This window comes from Haliotis rufescens, unplaced genomic scaffold (genome assembly GCF_023055435.1).
Source record: "Haliotis rufescens isolate VD_foot unplaced genomic scaffold, xgHalRufe1.0.p SCAF_10, whole genome shotgun sequence".
NCBI lineage: Eukaryota > Metazoa > Mollusca > Gastropoda > Lepetellida > Haliotidae > Haliotis > Haliotis rufescens.
Genome location: NW_025963780.1, coordinates 22,369,770 through 22,388,117, shown reverse-complemented (window position 1 = coordinate 22,388,117; position 18,348 = coordinate 22,369,770). Strand labels below are relative to the sequence as shown.

General features: G+C 42.1%; 1 protein-coding gene across 1 annotated transcript in view; it reads right to left on the bottom strand.

Moving 5' to 3' along the window:
* LOC124130853 overlaps window positions 1–18,348 on the bottom strand; it is a 168,153-nt gene that overhangs the window by 44,177 nt on the left and 105,628 nt on the right. The window contains exon 3 of the mRNA XM_046493888.2: window positions 17,142–17,411. Within this exon, the coding sequence (XP_046349844.1) occupies window positions 17,142–17,411 (270 nt within the window). The remainder of the gene's footprint in view (window positions 1–17,141; window positions 17,412–18,348) is intronic.

The window sequence follows — 18,348 nt, the reverse complement described above, 5'->3', positions numbered from 1 at the left end:
TACAGCATACTTAGATGCGTGGCTTGTATAAGTATCATTAACAGCATACTTAGATACGTGGCTTATATAAGTATCATTAACAACATACTTAGATACGTGGCTTATATAAGTATCATTAACAGCATACTTAGATACGTGGCTTATATAATTATCAATAACAGCATACTTAGATGCGTGGCTTGTATAATTATCATTAAAAACATACTTAGATGCGTGGCTTGTATTATTATCATTAACAGCATACTTAGATACGTGGCTTGTATAATTATCATTAACAGCATACTTAGATACGTGGCTTATATAATTATCATTAACAGCATACTAAGATACGTGGCTTATATAAGTATCATTAACAGCATACTTAGACGCGTGGCTTATATAAGTATCATTAACAGCATACTTAGATACGTGGCTTATATAAGTATCATTAACAGCATACCTAGATACGTGGCTAGCATAAGTATCATTAACAGCATTATTAGATGCGTGGCTTGTATCATTATCATTAACAGCATACTTAGATGCGTGGCTTGTATAATTATCATTAACAGCTTACTTAGATGCGTGGCTTATCATCAACAGCACAATCAGATTCGTGACTTATTGATTTCTTGACTTAATGACTAGCCTTTGCGTGTGTTTGTTAAGGATGACATTGCTGGTGCAGGATACGCTCACCTTTTCGCGAACACCTGGTACCATCACCATTTCATAGTGATTAATAAACACATGCTCATAAAATAGACGGAATCGTAAATCGACTATGACGGAGATTTCTGATGAATATGGAAATGGTTTTGTCGCGTTTATTTATTGCACTGTTCCACGAGGTCATCTGTGAAAGGAGGTGGCGTTTCTTAAAGGATATGTCTGTCTGTTGTTTTTTGGAAATGAATTACGTGATTGAGAGATCCACGCCAATGTCTGGCGCTTCATGGCATTAAATCTTCAGCCTTGGGGCATTTCAGGGGAAGCACTTCGGGTTAAAACAGCAAAAATGGAAATATTGGAAACGTTGGAATTTCAACACACGGTAGGATGGTCTATCGCCTAATGTGAAATCCCAACCTATACACTGTGGGATAGCTTCTTTCAATAGCCCGGATAACTGGTAGTGAATATGCATTGATTAAGAAAATATGACTGATAATATCCTCTTGGGGGAATATTGACCGTCCTGTGGAATATGGACTATTCTGACTATCGGTTTGGTCTCGCATATCTTGAGGGTGATGCAAATGAACTTTATTTGACCTGCGGATTAATGTATGCTTTAGCATGCATGGCTATTAATTTGGAATTAATAATATGCCAGTTTCCTGGAAAGACGCAATTAATACCCGCTGCCAGTATTGATGGTCAGCGTCTGAGACATTAGTACAGGTCGTCCTTGTATAAGACAGTCCGGCACGGTTACGGGGAAGGAATTAGACCATACATCAGACCGAATCTTCTAACCGAATTGGCATCACAGGAGCATGATGAGCTAGCGTTACTAATATAAATGGTCCATAATTGCGGCACTGTTGAGGGCACATTGGACAATGATTCCAGGATCATACCAGCTCGAGCTCCCTGCAGCGATCTTGTCAATATTTCTCAACTACTTAAAATTTCTATTGATCTGCAATTCTGCTAATGGAATTGGTGTGTTATTGATAAAACCAATACAGAAGTTCGCGACAGGATCATCACGAATAAGGACAATGAACTTGACTAATATTCATTCTGCACGAGCGTTCTGTGTGCCGTCGACGCGATGCACTTGTGTGATTATTTCAAATTTACGCGATGATCAAGAGCAATATTCATAACTGCCCGGCCTTGATACAGGAACTATTTTCATTCACAACATCCGCGTTTACATGGATACCAAATACATAATACATGCCTCATCTTTTGATGTTAACCCAGGGGAATCGATTTTATACATGTAAAAGCCTTCATCCACACTTCGAAACCTGCGTGAAGAACTAAAACATTTTGAGAATTCGATTTTGCCCCCTAAATTCTATAAACAAGCCATGGGCTGTACTGCGTATGATATTTGGGCTAATGGTATTCCATGAAGGGAAACGGGCAACGAGAAATAATTGTGAGGGATGTATGAATGGCGATTATACCGTTTCTGTCAATTCTTCCAAAATAAAAATTATTATAAAAACAACAACATATATTTATAAAAAGTTCAAGTGTACAGTCCAATATAAACCGTCGGGCAAAATAACGTATACACCATGTTTGATGGTGTCTAAAACTGAAACAAACAAGAAATGGCGCCTGCTTTCAGCCCAGTACCGTTTGGGTCAAATCCAATTTTCAAGTGTTTACTTTCTTTTATCCGGCTGTTTACTTAATATATATATAAAACAATTCCCCAGCACGTATCATTCATATCCTTGAAACATGGTGAAGAACGTTTTCAACGTTGTGTTTTGCTTTAACTTCATGGCATTCGTGTACGTTCATACGTGAGGATAATAAGCGTGAGCGGTATCAGTCACGTGATTCCGTCACGTGATGTATTCACGTACCCTGCCCCTCAGTCCTGCGTGTGCCCTTTTACTGAACACTTTCAGTGTCATTTCTAGGACGTATCCATGCCCCCAACGAGCCCCAAGAATATAACAATCACATGCCGTACGCATTTGGTGTACGCGTGGTGTACGCTATAATCGGAAACAGTCACATGACGTATCAGCCCTAGTACGTATGCACGCGGCCATCTTGTCCAGAGTGGAATGTAATTCAAAAGGTTTATTGATTTGTGTTTGCATAACCGCAGTGTAAGTCCGATACCGTCCCCTGAGGTCATATATTCGCGTGTTCCTTCTCACAACGTACCGATGTCGTACGCATTTATGATTGTGTTCCGACTGAGAAAGTAACGTCCACGTACGGTGTGCATTTGATGCGCATGTACATGTGTACGTACGCTGAGAGTCGTAAGAATGTAAGCGTGTACGTACACTCTATGTCGAGGTAGTCCCCATCCGTAAGAATGTAAGCGTGTACGTACACTCGATGTCGACGTCGTCCACCTTCGTAAGAATGTAAGCGTGTACGTAGGCTGTACGTCGAGGTCGTCCCCATTCGTAAGAATGTAAGCATGGACGTAGGCTGTACGTCGAGGTCTTCCCCATTCGTAAGAATGTAAGCGTGTACGTAGGCTGTACGTCGAGGTCGTCCCCATTCGTAAGAATGTAAGCGTGTACGTAGGCTGTACGTCGAGGTCGTCCCCATTCGTAAGAAAGTAAGCATGGACGTAGGCTGTGCGTCGAGGTCGTCCCCATTCGTAAGAATGTAAGCGTGTACGTAGGCTGTACGTCGAGGTCGTCCCCATTCGTTAGAATGTAAGCATGGACGTAGGCTGTACTTCGAGGTCGTCCCCATTCGTTAGAATGTAAGCATGGACGTAGGCTGTACGTCGAGGTCGTCCCCATTCGTATGAATGTAAGCGTGTACGTAGGCTGTACGTCGAGGTCGTCCCCATTCGTAAGAATGTAAGCATGGACGTAGGCTGTACGTCGAGGTCGTCCCCATTCGTAAGAATGTAAGCGTGTACGTAGGCTGTACGTCGAGGTCGTCCCCATTCGTAAGAATGTAAGCGTGTACGTAGGCTGTACGTCGAGGTCGTCCCCATTCGTAAGAATGTAAGCGTGTACGTAGGCTGTACGTCGAGGTCGTCCCCATTCGTAAGAATGTAAGCGTGTACGTAGGCTGTACGTCGAGGTCGTCCCCATTCGTAAGAATGTAAGCGTGGTCTAATAGATAAAGCATCTGCCGGAGTCCGGACTAGTAAGCGGCGACTATAACGGAATCGGGTGGCTTGCTGACTTGGATGATACACGTCATGTATCAATTGCGTAGATCGATGCTCATGATCTCAATCATTGGATTGCCTAGTCCAAACTCGATTATTTACAAACCACTGTCATATGGCTGGGATATTGCTGAGTGCTGGATTAAACAACAAACAAACAAGCAGACACACGCATCATGCACGTCGCTATACAAATGCAATAATCTTGAACGTTAGTTTGTCAGACCCTATGAGAGAAAAAACACACAATATTAGCCAGAATACGCCAGTATCTATTACGGCCATACGATATAAATCTGGACGACACCGCGGTGTATGTAATTCTGCAATTAACGGAAGTGCAGCAAAGTATAAGACGCTAAGGTAATATCATCAAAATATGGCCGCCATTTCCTACCGAACACAATCACATCCAGACTGTTGGCTGTAAATACTACTTTCCAGGAAGCAAGATTACATCGAGTTGGGAAAAAAGCTATTCAGCGAACAATAAACAATGTCTATATTTCGACAATGCTTTCTATAATTAACTCCAAACCTAGGAAAGGATCGATCTCTCAGTAATACTGCTCAAATTGCCCCTGCAGCTACCTCGAGTTGACTGCTGAGTGAGTGAGTGAGTGAGTGAGTGAGTGAGTGAGTGAGTGAGCGAGTTGTGTTTAACGCCGCTTTTAACAGTCTTCCAGTCATATCACGGCGTGTCAGCTTAATGTGGGAGGAAAGCCCGAAGTAATGCAGGTCTTAGACGTTTACAACTTCGGTGAAACCCACGAGCACGGGTATGGTGCTGACAAACCTAGAAACATAATCGGGGCGAACCGGGATTCGAACCCACAATCATAGGTTTCTGGCGTGCCCAAGGTGAGTGAGTGAGCACCCTAGGAAATTTAATGGGCTTATGGAAATCAAGGGCGGGTAATCTGAGATCGCAAGAACCACGGAAAGGGATGCAGGGGCGAGTGAAGGTATACCGTTATGCGAGCCCTGGAGGTATAGAGGATGAAACAGGCCTTCAATAACCACAGATAACGATCAATAGCGGTAGGGTAGGTAGTGAGTATGGTTTTACGTCTATTTTAGCAATATTCCAGCAATATCAGAGCTGGGAGAAACCAGAAATTGGCTTCACCCATTGTACCCATGTCAGGCCGATGAATAGTGGAACAATCCTATTATACCGATTCATTAAAAAAAAAATTTAATGTTTCCTCCAGAGATTTTAGAGTCATCGTATATCAACAGACGCACGTTTCAAATTAAGAAGCGAAACAAGAGCGGTGTTTCCAATCCTTAATCAGGGCCTCTACGCTGCATTATATGGCCGATGTGGAGGATAAGTTAAACGAAATACAACACTGTTGTGGATGAAGGTTTCAAACAGGGATACGCGTACAAGCAACATGAGGGGCTTCTACCAGTTTGATATGTTATACTGCGAACAAAGAAAAGTACCACCCCAAAAAAATCCGTTTATAAGATTTAACATAACGAAAAAAAGTCGTTATCTCCGAGACCTCCGAGTTCGCACTAAAGTACAAGAAAAGAAAACCGATGTATTTCATATGCCAATGTAACGCCTATGATGTATACGTCCTTTCTAAAATATTGATTACATTTAATATTCCTTTTCTTTCGTTGTTTGTTTCATTTTCTAAGGTTGTGTCAGGAATTGATAAAATTGTTTTAGGGTAAAACATATTCTACTGCGCTCAAAAAAACGTTGTATGCGAGGATATTTATTGATTATCAGCATCTACGTTGTTACAGAGATGCGTTCTAATTTCCCCAGCAGGTTCTTAAAGGAAGCCTTGCACAAACACTCCATTGTAATCCGTTTATACTGTTTTCAATTGCCCAATTAGCCTGGCTTCTCGCCCCCGATCTTCTACTCGAAGCCTTAATGATTTTGGACGTGCAATAGCAGCTTTATGAATTTATTTTTGGTCTCAGTTTTAGTCGATATGGGAAAACAATTTATTACTTATTTGTGAGATAATCGATTCTATCAAATAAATACAATATCGATACCTCTGTCGAGTGACGATAGTGGGGATATCAGGTGGCATTTAATGCCACTGGTCAAAGTTCTAGGACACATGTCAAAGTTCATGGTTGGGATTGCCGAAGCGACACTCTCTCATCATGGCTTAAGGAGACCCATTGACGTTGGTTAAAGGCACTTCACGGTTGCAAATTGTCAGTTTCCTGGCCTGTTTGTGTGTTCCTAAAACATTTTCTGCCAAATTTATGCGTGTTGAGTTCCTACTCCAGTATTGACACATGCTGAATATTGACAAGCGGGTGATCAGCTGTTGGCGGCTGTTCTAATTTCAATACAAGTATTCCTACGCGCCAACAACTGCCGCACTTTGAACTTTGTTTCGTACGCGTATACATACAATTCCATCACTTCAGGCTGTTACTGTTAGTCTTTAGTTTCATGGCATCAAATAATTTTTACATTTTTACTATTATTCTGTTTGTCTCTAGGCTTAGAACTATTTTCTATCTCGCATGTGAACCATGGGGGAATTGTTATTTGGTCCCAAACTGGTTTCGGTTCGAGCAAGAGAAAACCTGATTGATATAAGAAAGAGCATAGTACCACAGCACTGTTGCTCACCTAGATATGTAGACACCAATTTTAAATGTCAACAAAAACAGCCACGGATATATCAGCATGGATATTCAAATATTTTTTCATAAGTATATCTCATGATTTGAACAAGATGCATCACCATAAGACGTAAAATACAGTGCAAATAAATGCATTTTGAGAGAATTTAAGAGTAAATGCAAAAGTGAAACCAAGGTAAACTTTTAAATTTCATGAAAAACATGTCCCACTCGAAGCTAAACATATAGAACATTTACTTTCTTTTGAACAGAAACGGTCGAGTATTGATGGCCAATAATCGTTTTTTTTCAAAATGGCTGCCGTAGCGGCCATATTGAATATCGGACAAGAATGTCATCATTAGTGAAAACAAGCATGTGAAGCGTAAGCTACACTGGTAAGTTGCGTAGATCGATGCTCATCTTGTCAATCAGTTGATTGTCAGGTCCAGACTCGATTATTTTGGGACCGCCGTTTTATAGCTGGACTATTGCTGAGTGCAGCGTAAACAACAAACTACCAAACCATCAGAAGGCGAGCCGGAATTCGAACACACGATCAAAGGTTGCTGATATATTTTCTCATTATTTATTGTTTGGTAACATGAAAACATCACATGCAGAAATTGGATAATTTTAGAGGTTGGGGGAAATGTTTTCAGAAACTATTTGAATATGAGCAGGTCTTGGATATTCTTAAGATATATAGGCCAAGGCAGTTTTAGTATATTGTGGAAAGTTCATCTTAGGTCAGGACTGTGGGAGGTCAAGTGGTTAAAGATTTCACTCGTCACGCCGAAGTCCAGGAAGGTGGGGAGCCTCGTCGTGATGTTGCCAAAAGCGTCGTAAAACCCAATTTCACTAAAACCGGCAGTTTTTCACTAATTTTAGCATACTCTTGTATAAAAAAATATAAAAAACATAAAAAAAGTTAGATGACAGTGAAACATAATCCAATCATATTCTAACAATATTTTATAGTGTATACTTACTTTAAAAAGAATCCGTTCACATTGGACAAAAACAGTCACTGTCTTAACCAAACGTTGTTCTTCGGATGAAGAATTACATCGTTTTTAGCAGCTCTGGCGACGTATCGGACGCCCAAAATAATCTAAAGTCTTTTTGTTTATAAATCTCTCAAAAGAGAACGATTCACCGACCAGGGCCCCTATCCACAAAGCAATCTTAGCGCTAAGGTGATCGTAACTCCCATACTTTAACAGTGGCTTATGGCAGTCGTAGCGCTAAGATCGCTTTGTGGAACGATGCCCAGGAACATACGACTGGTGACAGTGTGACACGATTAACGACGCAGTGCGAATCAATCAATCTTTATTCCCCATCAACCGCCCACGGTGCACATCTGAACATTATCACGTACATTAAATAAGCAAGTGTACATCAAGTCGAACAGGAATTCTATTGACGTTAATACTAATCAAACAATGAAATCAAACACACACAACACTCTGTAGCAGTGGACAAACACATTCGCATACAGAGCAGCCTCGATTTCTAACACACTCTAATTGGCTACTCCATGGTGATGACCTAAAGGTCAGATAAAGACGGACTACTTTTCGCTTGTAATTTATTTCTCATGCTTGAGTTGAATTCACCAACGTCTGTGTGGAAACATTATGTTTTTAGAGTGCTTAATAAATGTTCTTTGATCTTATCTAATTTGCATTTTTATAATCAACAATCCACACACAAAGCTGAAACCTTTCTGTGGAGGGCTACTCTATGTGTGAGTAGTGAGCAGGATGACGTCACTCATGACCGTTGTGCTATGTATTCATTCGCCCCTACGAACATGAGAATATATACAAAATATGCATCGATTCGATGCTAAATATAGTTCGATTTTAGGATGTGTAAAAATCAGATGTCTGCGGTCGGTCATATACCATTTATCTTATAACTCGTTTGCGCTCGTTAGATACGTTTTGAGTGAGTTAAACTTTAACGTCGAATCGGAATTATTTCAACCATATAGCGACGAGACCAAGTTTATATATTCACAAGTCATTAATGCAAAGATACGTTTTGAAAAAACACGTGTAGCAATCTCTATGTTCAGGCGTTTTCCATCACGGCGTCCACATGATCAGTTTCCCGGATTAATCAAGTTATGTACAAAATGTAAACATTGCGTGGATCGATGCTCATGATATCAATCACTGGATTGTCTGATCCAGACTCGATTATTTACAGACCGCCGTCATATAGCTGGAATATTGCTGAGTGCGGCGTTAAACAGCAAACAACCAACCTTACTTTACTGTTACATATGTTATCGGTATTGAGACGGTTCCGAAGCAATGACTTACAGATTCCCAATTCACAAAATATTACATATTTCCTCAGTTCAATCGGGATTTAGGTCCTGAAAATAATCCAGCAAATTGTGGGAACACTTCGTCAAAATAAAAACGAAGGATAAAATTAATTACGAGATACGTATTTATTCACAAGGTCTTGTATTCCGTTTTAGAGCTCGCAAACTCATCAGTATCGACAAGGAAAGATAACTCTTCCGTTAAAACCCGGATCATATTGGTGTTCACAGAACTTAGCTCAAAACAGTCTTTGTTACCTGACAAGACTAAAATCTACTGATCGCAGTAAAAAAAAATCTCACCCGATGACGATACTTTTTAAGTCTCTTTACAGCCTCACGTTATGAACCGCGTCAATATCTGTAATTTACTTCTTACCTAAACCTAAAATACACAAGGGACGAACACAACCCATCAGAGACATCGTTGCATGTGTTGATACCAGCCCGAGGTGAATTACCATCTACTATCAACAATGATTAGCCACCAGGCGCAGATGTACATCCTCGATTACATCATATGTCACATTTTTAGAAGCCTTTGTACATGGTTGCCATAACAACAGGAAAGAAATATCCAACGGTGCACGGGTGGCATGTGCAGTTACACTTCTCGGCGTTGTAACCCTCCTTCAGCATACTCAACAAGGCTTGGGAACATGTGTCGACAGCAGCGAGGAGAACATTAAGAAAGACATCCCTTTTATGATGCAACGTTAAAAGAGATTGCTTTAAGAAAGAAACAAGGTATATAGCATTTTTATGAGTCGATTTTTTTCTTCTATTGTAGTGACCATGCGTCATAAGCTACCGACAGAACCAGGATTGGTTCTAAAGAGTGACAGAGACTGGAAGGGATGCACGCATGGAGATCCTCTGAGAGGAGTACTTTCAGCTTGATGATTTATTTCTTTATGAAAGGATTGTGCTCTCGTTTTGATAAAAGGCCAGCTGGCTTAAAGTTCGCAGGGCTTGTTTTTTAGTCTAAGACAGTTTCAACAAAAAATATAAACTACAGACCAAAAATACGGGAACTAATGATTTGACTGTTGGTTTGGTTGTTTAACGCCGCACTCAGCAATATTCCACCTATATGACGGCGGTCCGTAAATAATCGAGTCTGGACCAGACAATCCAGTGATCAATATCATAAGCATCGATCCACGCAATTGGGATCGATGAGATGCATCAACCAAGTCACCGACCACCCGATCCTGTTAGTCGCCTCTTACAACAAGCATAGTCGCCTTTTACGGCAAGCATGGGTTGCTGAAGACTTATTATACCCCGGATCATCACGGGTCGATTTGAATGTAGCTATCGTTGAGGTGTACGTTTGCAATAGGGTGACGTTGCATCTGAATGCAACATCTGAATGCAACATCATGCAGGAACAGTCCGTAAATCATGTTCACGTAGAAGCAACGTGTGTGCGCCTAAAAGGGGAACTCACAATCACTGAGACAACTGAGCTAAGCACGTGCTTAAAAAAGCCCCTGAGACAGTATCTGATTAAACAGACAAATTAGTGAACTGTGGGTAGATAGGGGGACGTCAATACCTCAAGTTGCCCGAATGTTGTCCGCCTGAAAGCAAGGCGTCCTGTAGAGGGTGTGACCCTAACAGCTGACCATAGGCGGCAAAGATTGGTGTTGGCTAGGCAACACTAGGGTGATGAGGTGAAATTGGGTTTAACGTCGCGTCCAAGATTATTGCACTTATATAGCGACGTGCATGCACGTGTATGTGTGTGTGTGGCTGCTTGTACTAGTCCGGACTGATGCCGATTTATAGTGCTAGCTCACTGAGATACCATGCCGCAGTTTTAACATGAATACCCCACTCAGACACAGTATACTGACTCCGAGCCGACCAGTCCTTGTTTTAGCCCCTTAATGCCGAGCGCCAGACAGGGTAACAACAAGTACAATCTTTTAACGTCTTTTTGTATGACGCGGCCCGGGATCGAACCCTGGACCTTCCGCTCTCCGGGCGGACGCTCTACCACAAGACCACGGAGGCGGTCGGCAACACTAGGGACTGACTGTACGACACACCATGTTAACAGACGAATCAAGGTTTTGCCTCCGATTCACCGATGGCAGAAAACGTTGTTGGCGACGTAGCGGCGAGCAGTGTGTCAAGGCAACAGTTCTTGACTGTGATCGGTATGGGGGCAGTTGTGACAAACTGATTTGGTTATTGTGAATGAACAGGCCAGCGATATGTTGACGAAATTGTGCGTCTTGGCGTTGTTCCATTCGCTAGAATTATCGGCAGAAATTTTGAACTGCATGATGTCAATGCCAGATCACATTGTGCCCAGGTCGTCACCGATTATCTCCGACGAGAAGGCACACGGACATTGGACACGCCCGCTACGTCCCAAGACATGGCCCCAATAGAGCACCCAGCACACCCCAACTGGCCCAGCTTCGGGTAGCTCTTCAGGCGGAAAGGCAGCCATTTCCAAGGGTAACCATACACGAGCTAATCACAAGTATCCAATCAAAATGTCGCATGTACATTGTCTCGCCCAAAATGGGGGGACAGATATTGATCTACACGCCCCAAATTATTTTTACAGACCTATATCGTCATTACACCTTCACTACCATTTCATCTGTTCCCTTAGTTTTTGTCGATAGCATATGTCGCAAAATATTTTCATATCGCGTGTTGATGTTCTTTACGCTATCTCAGCTTATATAAGATTGGTGTGTATGCAGTGAGTTTTATTTCAAGCTTCGGATCTGTTTGGAGCCTCGGGTTCGATCCTCAAGGTCATTTGATGACAGGCATTCGGTTTATTTTATAACGGGCTTCGAAAAATATGTTCAGTCATATCACAACGTGTCTATTTAATGTAGGAGGAAAGATCAAAGTGACGCAGGTCTTAGAAGCTTCCACTTCCAGGAAATTCACTAGCATGGGTGTGTCTGACACACTAAGATCATAATCTAGTCGAATCTGGGATTCGAACCAAGAGTTATATGTTTCAAGGGACACAACACTACAAAGTGAACTTGGTGCCTTAGACGACAGGGCTACTTTGGACGACAAATATCCAAGGCGATATCATGGTTTTTATACAGACTTTCAAAACTGTTCGTGGGACCCCCGATAATTAATTTTGAGGGTTCTTGAGGGTCCTGTAAAGTAATGAAATGATGTGGTGTCGTGTATTGTGAGAGATGATAATTATGTCGACAACAGGTCCTTCATATTTCTTGTCAAGAATGTGGTACACTGAATATATTTGTGTCTCCTTTGGGACCCAATTGTTTTGTTTGCGTCCATTCCTTACATTTGTGCGTACTGGACGCACATTTCTGTAGCGCGTAAAACCCTGTCAGACCTGCATCACTTCTGGCTTTCCTCTCACATTAAGATGACACGCCGTGATATAACATGAATACTGTTCAAAGCTGCGTTAAAACCCAACTCACTCACTCACTCACTCACTCACTCACTCACTCACTCATTAACTCATGTGCCAGTACCAGATTATTGGAGGAAAGGATACACTTATCGTCTTCAGAGCGTGGTCTAAAAACGGTAGTAATTCACGATCAATTTACAAGTTGATTCACATGAAAGTTAAGCCTCCTCATTTCAAAACCCCAAACGACAACATCTCAAAGCACGACAAAATAAATCCTTTGAAGCATTTTGAAGCATTCTTCTAATACGAACGCCGTTTTTCCTGTTCATTCTTCTCCTTCTTGAAGCACAGATACAATGGACACCATTCGCGACCTCCTGTACACAGAGAACCTGTCTTTGAATAACACTTCAAAACATGAAATAAAACTCACATTCTCAGATTCCTCCATCGCGATCTGATACCAATACAAATCTTTGAAATCAACTTTTCCTCTTAAATACTGCTAGCCATTACGATCTATCCAGTTACAAGCAGCAACACGATCAGATAGATGTCTTTGAATCAGCGCTGTATGATGTCCGTGTTCTACAGCGATCATTACAGTCGTCCCAAGACGACCGACCAAGTCGTACGTCCTTCTTTTCGTTCACACAAATCTAATGCTCGGTGATTAAAAGTCTCCAAGGGGTAGGAGGGACGTCTTCCGCTGTGAAAAATCTAAGAGGTCGCCGATGAAGAAGCCTCTCTTTAATCAAGTTTTTCTATCTTCCATTTGATGTCCACATTCGGCTATTTTTTCTTTTATTAAATCAATATCGGTGTTTAGATTTTAGTTTTCGGCTAGTTATTGATTTTCGTAATTTCTTCTGAGGTGTGCAGCCGCGCTCCACGTTTTCTTATTAATCATATCATGTGTTTTAGTTGTAATAATACGTCTGGCTGGCAGCAAAAAATGAATCTGGTTGTGGTCACCTGTGGTTCATACTCTGCTCTTTAAAGGTGGTAATCAAGATCTCTTTCCAAGCGCTGCTCAATCCTAGAACGAGTCTTACATAATTATGCTTTGTAAAGTGTCACAGAGAGCGTCTGCACTTGACTTTACCGGTAGTTATAAACCTGGTGTGGTGCAGAAAAGGAATTTAACTGTGACGTATTATTTTCAGAAACATCCATTATCATTAATACATCACCAGTCACTATATGGCTGAAATATTGCCGATGTGACGTAAAACATAAACTCACTCACTCATCACCACCACAATCATCATCATCATTAGCAACATATCATCAGGATATCAAAGATTCATATATAATGGTTTGTTATACTGAATCCAATACGGATTCGACCCCGAAAATCTTGACAAGCACACACGATAATATTGGCAAACAGACGTGATCAACTGACATAACGCTGTCGAGACCGTTTCGGAGTCCGCATATATCTGTTTCCCCCCCCCCCCCTCTCTCTCTCTCTCTCTCCCCCCCCCCCCCCCCCCCCCTCTCTCTCTCTCTCTCTCTCACACACACACAAACTCTTTCTTCCGAACACGATGGGCGCGGACTGGCTTTAAAAATGCCAGTAACACGCTGCACGATTGTCTTCTAATTTCGTACTTTCGTGATATTTTACAAGTGCCGATCTCAAAATACATGTATGTTGGCTCCTATAATCCTAACGTTCAAAGGAGTGGAAGATCAAACTGAGCCAAGTTTCAGAAAAACAACAATATCGGAAGAAGCAAAATCATGTTAAGATATTATATTTGGAGACAAATTTTTCTTTTCTTGGGGCAGATCACGAGATTATTACCCGATCTCTTGACAAGGGATGCGTTCCTGTGAAACATTTACGCCCTGAGTCCAGTACAGAGAACATCTGTTATACGGTTGGCGGGCCTATAACTTCTCCGCAATGGTATTGGTGGCGCCATCTGTCCCGACAATACCATTGGGATGAAACTTGTTGGACATCGAATAATACGATTGTGGTTCGCCTCAACATGTCACGGGGCGGTCGGGTAGCCTAGTGGTCAAAGCGTTCGCTCATCACGCCGAAGACCCGGGCTCGATTCCCGACATGGGTACAATGTGTGAAGCCAATTTCTGGTGTCCCCCGCCGTGATATTGCTGGAATATTGCTAAAAGCGGCGTTAAACCAAACTCACTCACTCACTCACTCAACATGTCACAATGATGGACATAAGAAGGTCCTTGTGTATGATCGTGTTTGTTTGTTTGTTTGTTTGTTTAACGCCGCACTCAGCAATATTCCAGCTGTATGACGGCGGTCTGTAAATAATCGCGTCTGGACCAGACAACCCAGTGATTGGCATCATGAGCATCGATCCACATAATTGGTATACGATAACATGCATCAACCAAATCAGCGAGCCTGACCACCCGATCCAGTTTCTACCCCGATCACGGGTCGCTTGTGTATGAAGATGCATTACAGTAGATCACTTACGTGGATGGCCCAGTCGTCTAAGGCGCAGAATTCTTTGTACAGAGTCCTAGAAACCTATGATTGTGGGTTCGAATATCGGTTCACCCCGATTATGTTTCTAGGTTTGTCAGCACCATTCCCGTGCTAGTGCTTTTTACTGAAGCGGTAAATGTCTAAGACCTGCATCACTTGGGGCTTTCCTCCAAAATTAAGCTGAAACGCTGTGATATACCTGGAATACTGTTAAAATCGGTGTTAAACACAACTCACTCACTCACTCTAGGTTGTCAGCACCATACCCTGCTCGTGGGTTTCACTAAGGCGGTAAACGTCTGAGACCTGCATCACTTCGGGCTTTCCTCCCACATTAAAGCTGACCCGCCGTGATATAAATGGAATACTGCTCAAAACTGCGTTAAACTAAGTCATCCACAGGTTGTCCTATGTTAAGAGGGGTCACGGGTAGCCCAGTGGTCTAAGCTCAGCTGTACTTCTTAGCCGCCAGAACACGGGATCATGGCTTCGAATCCGGATTCACTGAGAACAAAAGCCCAGGTACACAGATAGCTAATTAATCTGTGTAAAATTGCTTCCCTTATGCGTGCCAGGATCCGTGGACTGTGAGTTTATATATTACGATCCTTGGTTTCCCGTGCTCGAGGTGTTCACCAAACTTTTGGTTTTGCCACTTGGACTTTTCTCTTTGTACACAGGAGACATGAAGCTGAAACAACGGGTATACCTGGTATGCTGTGAAACGTGGCGCCACTCCACCTCACCAAGTCATTGACACACTCACACTGTGCATTTTGCGGCGGAATATATAACTAACTCCGGATCCCTCACACACACTCACACACTCACACACTCACGCATTTCGCCGCGGAATATATAACTAACTCCCTCACACACACACACACTCACTCAAGAAATGACGTTGATAATGACTTCGGTAATAATCAACTCTGAATCAATCTGTCTCAGGGTCAGATTCAATCAAACGTTGGTATGTGACGGGTCAAGTTTGTGATTAGCCATGGAAGAAAGCTGTTATTAAAAGTTAATGACGTTGTGAATTCCCGAGATGTCACGCTACATAACGATTTGCGCCGTAATAATTAATACGACCTTGACCTTTTGAAGAATTCTGTAACAAAACTAACAATTTACTTACTAAAATGTAATAGATCCAAATTTCACAGATATTTAGAAACATTTACCCAATTGCTGTGATAGTTTTGTCTATGGACTCCTTTTGATGAAAACTCAAACACTGGAGGGACGCTAATACCCGGGGGTTGCCAATGGATATGCACATGTTGATCATGGACACTTCAAAACCAAATAAATCTTAGAACTCTTTCGTAAAATTGCTCGACAATGAGGAAAAGTAAAAATACCCTTGGGGCGGCCCATGCCCCAAGTTGTGGATTAAATGAGTGGTAACGGATACGAGGCGAGGGTGCAAAAAGCTGTTTTATATCTGTATATTTGAAAGCACCTACTTCTCTGATTGTGTCTTTAACGTCTTTGAAATTTCACCCGGCGCCAAGATAAATTAGACGGTGTTTGTTGAAGTAGACTAAATAGGTGTGACGCGGGAGAGCTTTCAAATGTGTCTTGTTGCAAATGAAATGGGCGGAATATGTTTCTGGAAAGGAAATGATCTTGCGCCCCCAACATTCTTCCAGAATCGGTGTTAATTGGAGCTAATGAATAGTATTATCCTGCGACAACGGGAGGTCACGATCGGGAGATATGTAGTCAGTCGAGGCTGTAAATATGAAACGTCACCGCCAGAGAAAAACCAATCTCCATTATCTGCCGAAACAGATTCCGTTGGGCGTCAAGGGCAAAATAGCGGTGAAAATAGTAAGAAGAGATTACTGTAAATCAGTGATGGCACCAGGTGTTCATGAAAAGGGTAAGCAGGTCTTCCCCTACCGGTTACATCCTCCACTTACACAATTTGCATAAAGGTATTGTTGCCAGAGCCCGCACAGCAGCACTCCTGTCATTTGAGTGTGTGTGAATGAGTTTGGTTTAACGCCGCTTTTAACAGTATTCCAGTTATATCGCGGCGTGTCAGCTTAATGTGGGAGGAAAGCCCGAAGTGATGCAGGTCTTAGATGTTTACCACTTCGGTGAAACCCACGAGCACGGGTATGGTGCTGACAAACCTAGAAACATAATCGGGGCGAACCGGGATTTGAACCCACAATCATAGGTTTCTGGCGTGCCCAAGGGACGCAACTCTGCACAGCAAATCGCGGCGCCTTAGACGACTGAGCCACCCGTTCCCCCTCCTGCCTTGTGATGGCAAATAAACAAACCAGATAATCCAGCGATTGACAATTAAGATAATCAAGAATACACAGACTCTTACTGAATCATGAAAACTGTTGCATAAGACACATTCTAATCAAAATTAAAAATATAAGATAGCCATGACAGGTTAAATTGATCAAAGAAGTTAATACCCGGAAATGACGTGACATCACTTCCGGTATGTTATCTCCCCTACCTGCTGTGACACACCTGTAAGTCACGTGGATCTGTCTCGTGATGTCAAAGAGGTATCCACAGTAAGAGTCCATCATTGTCCTCAACCCGAGTGTGGCACATGTCCTTTGTCCGTGACACACTGAGAATATAGTTTCATTGGTGCCGGGGGAGCACGCGTGGCTCCCACCCCCACACACTATACTTCCGATTTCCAGGGTCTCGTTTATGGAACATTTCATTTTATTTCCCCCATTGGCACAAATCTCTGTCATCCTGATAGAGTCTTCATCTGAAACGACAAAAAACAACAACACTGGTCAAGTCAAATGGTACTGATGATGTTTCCGTTAGGAAGTGCAGCCATTGGAAATAAATCGAGGTATGCTATGACGTAAGACTAAGACTAATGCTTGGTCAATTTAATTTTTAAATTGAAAAGGAGCCTCTGTGAGAACTTGACGCTGTAAAATGGTCAGAGACAGACCCACGATGACGACAACCAATTTATTCTTTCGGTACAGATGCTGGTAACTTTATTTGTCAGTAAATTAGCATGAAATAGGGATGATACCAGGGCCCACTTGCACAAAACGATCTTAGTGCTAAGACTATTGTGGGCCTATGTTAAAGTATGGGAGTTAAGATCATCTTAGCACTATGATCGCTTTGTGCAAGTGGGCCCAGGTGTTCGCGAAAAGGTGAGCGAGTCCTGACCCACCAGTGGCACATGTCACACATGCAAAGGCAAGTCCAGTGTTCATATGAAATAGACACGGGGATATACGGTACTAATCAAAATTGGGAATTGCATCGGACAACTCGTAATTCATTTCAATGAATTTCATTTGGAAATGTCCTCCATATGTCTATCAAAAAAATATTTTGAAAGCTTTGCTGAGGTCTTGAATGTTGTGACCCTGATCAAACAAATTTTGAACAAGAGTCTTCGATTGCACCCCAAAAGTTGTGCAATGTAAATCTGAAATATCTGAGGGAGGTCAGGTGAGGTACAACATGTTTGAGATTTGGGTATATGATGGTCAGAAGATTGTAAGCATATGAAGGTTCACGATGTATCGCTTAACGAGTATCACTACACGACAGCTGAAAGCTCTGGTTTTCAGATAAAGGTATATTATATTTCAGCAAGTGATTGTTATGATCATCATGATAACGTTATCTGACACAGATCAAGGCAGTGGAAGTTTAAGGTATTTACTAGGGTC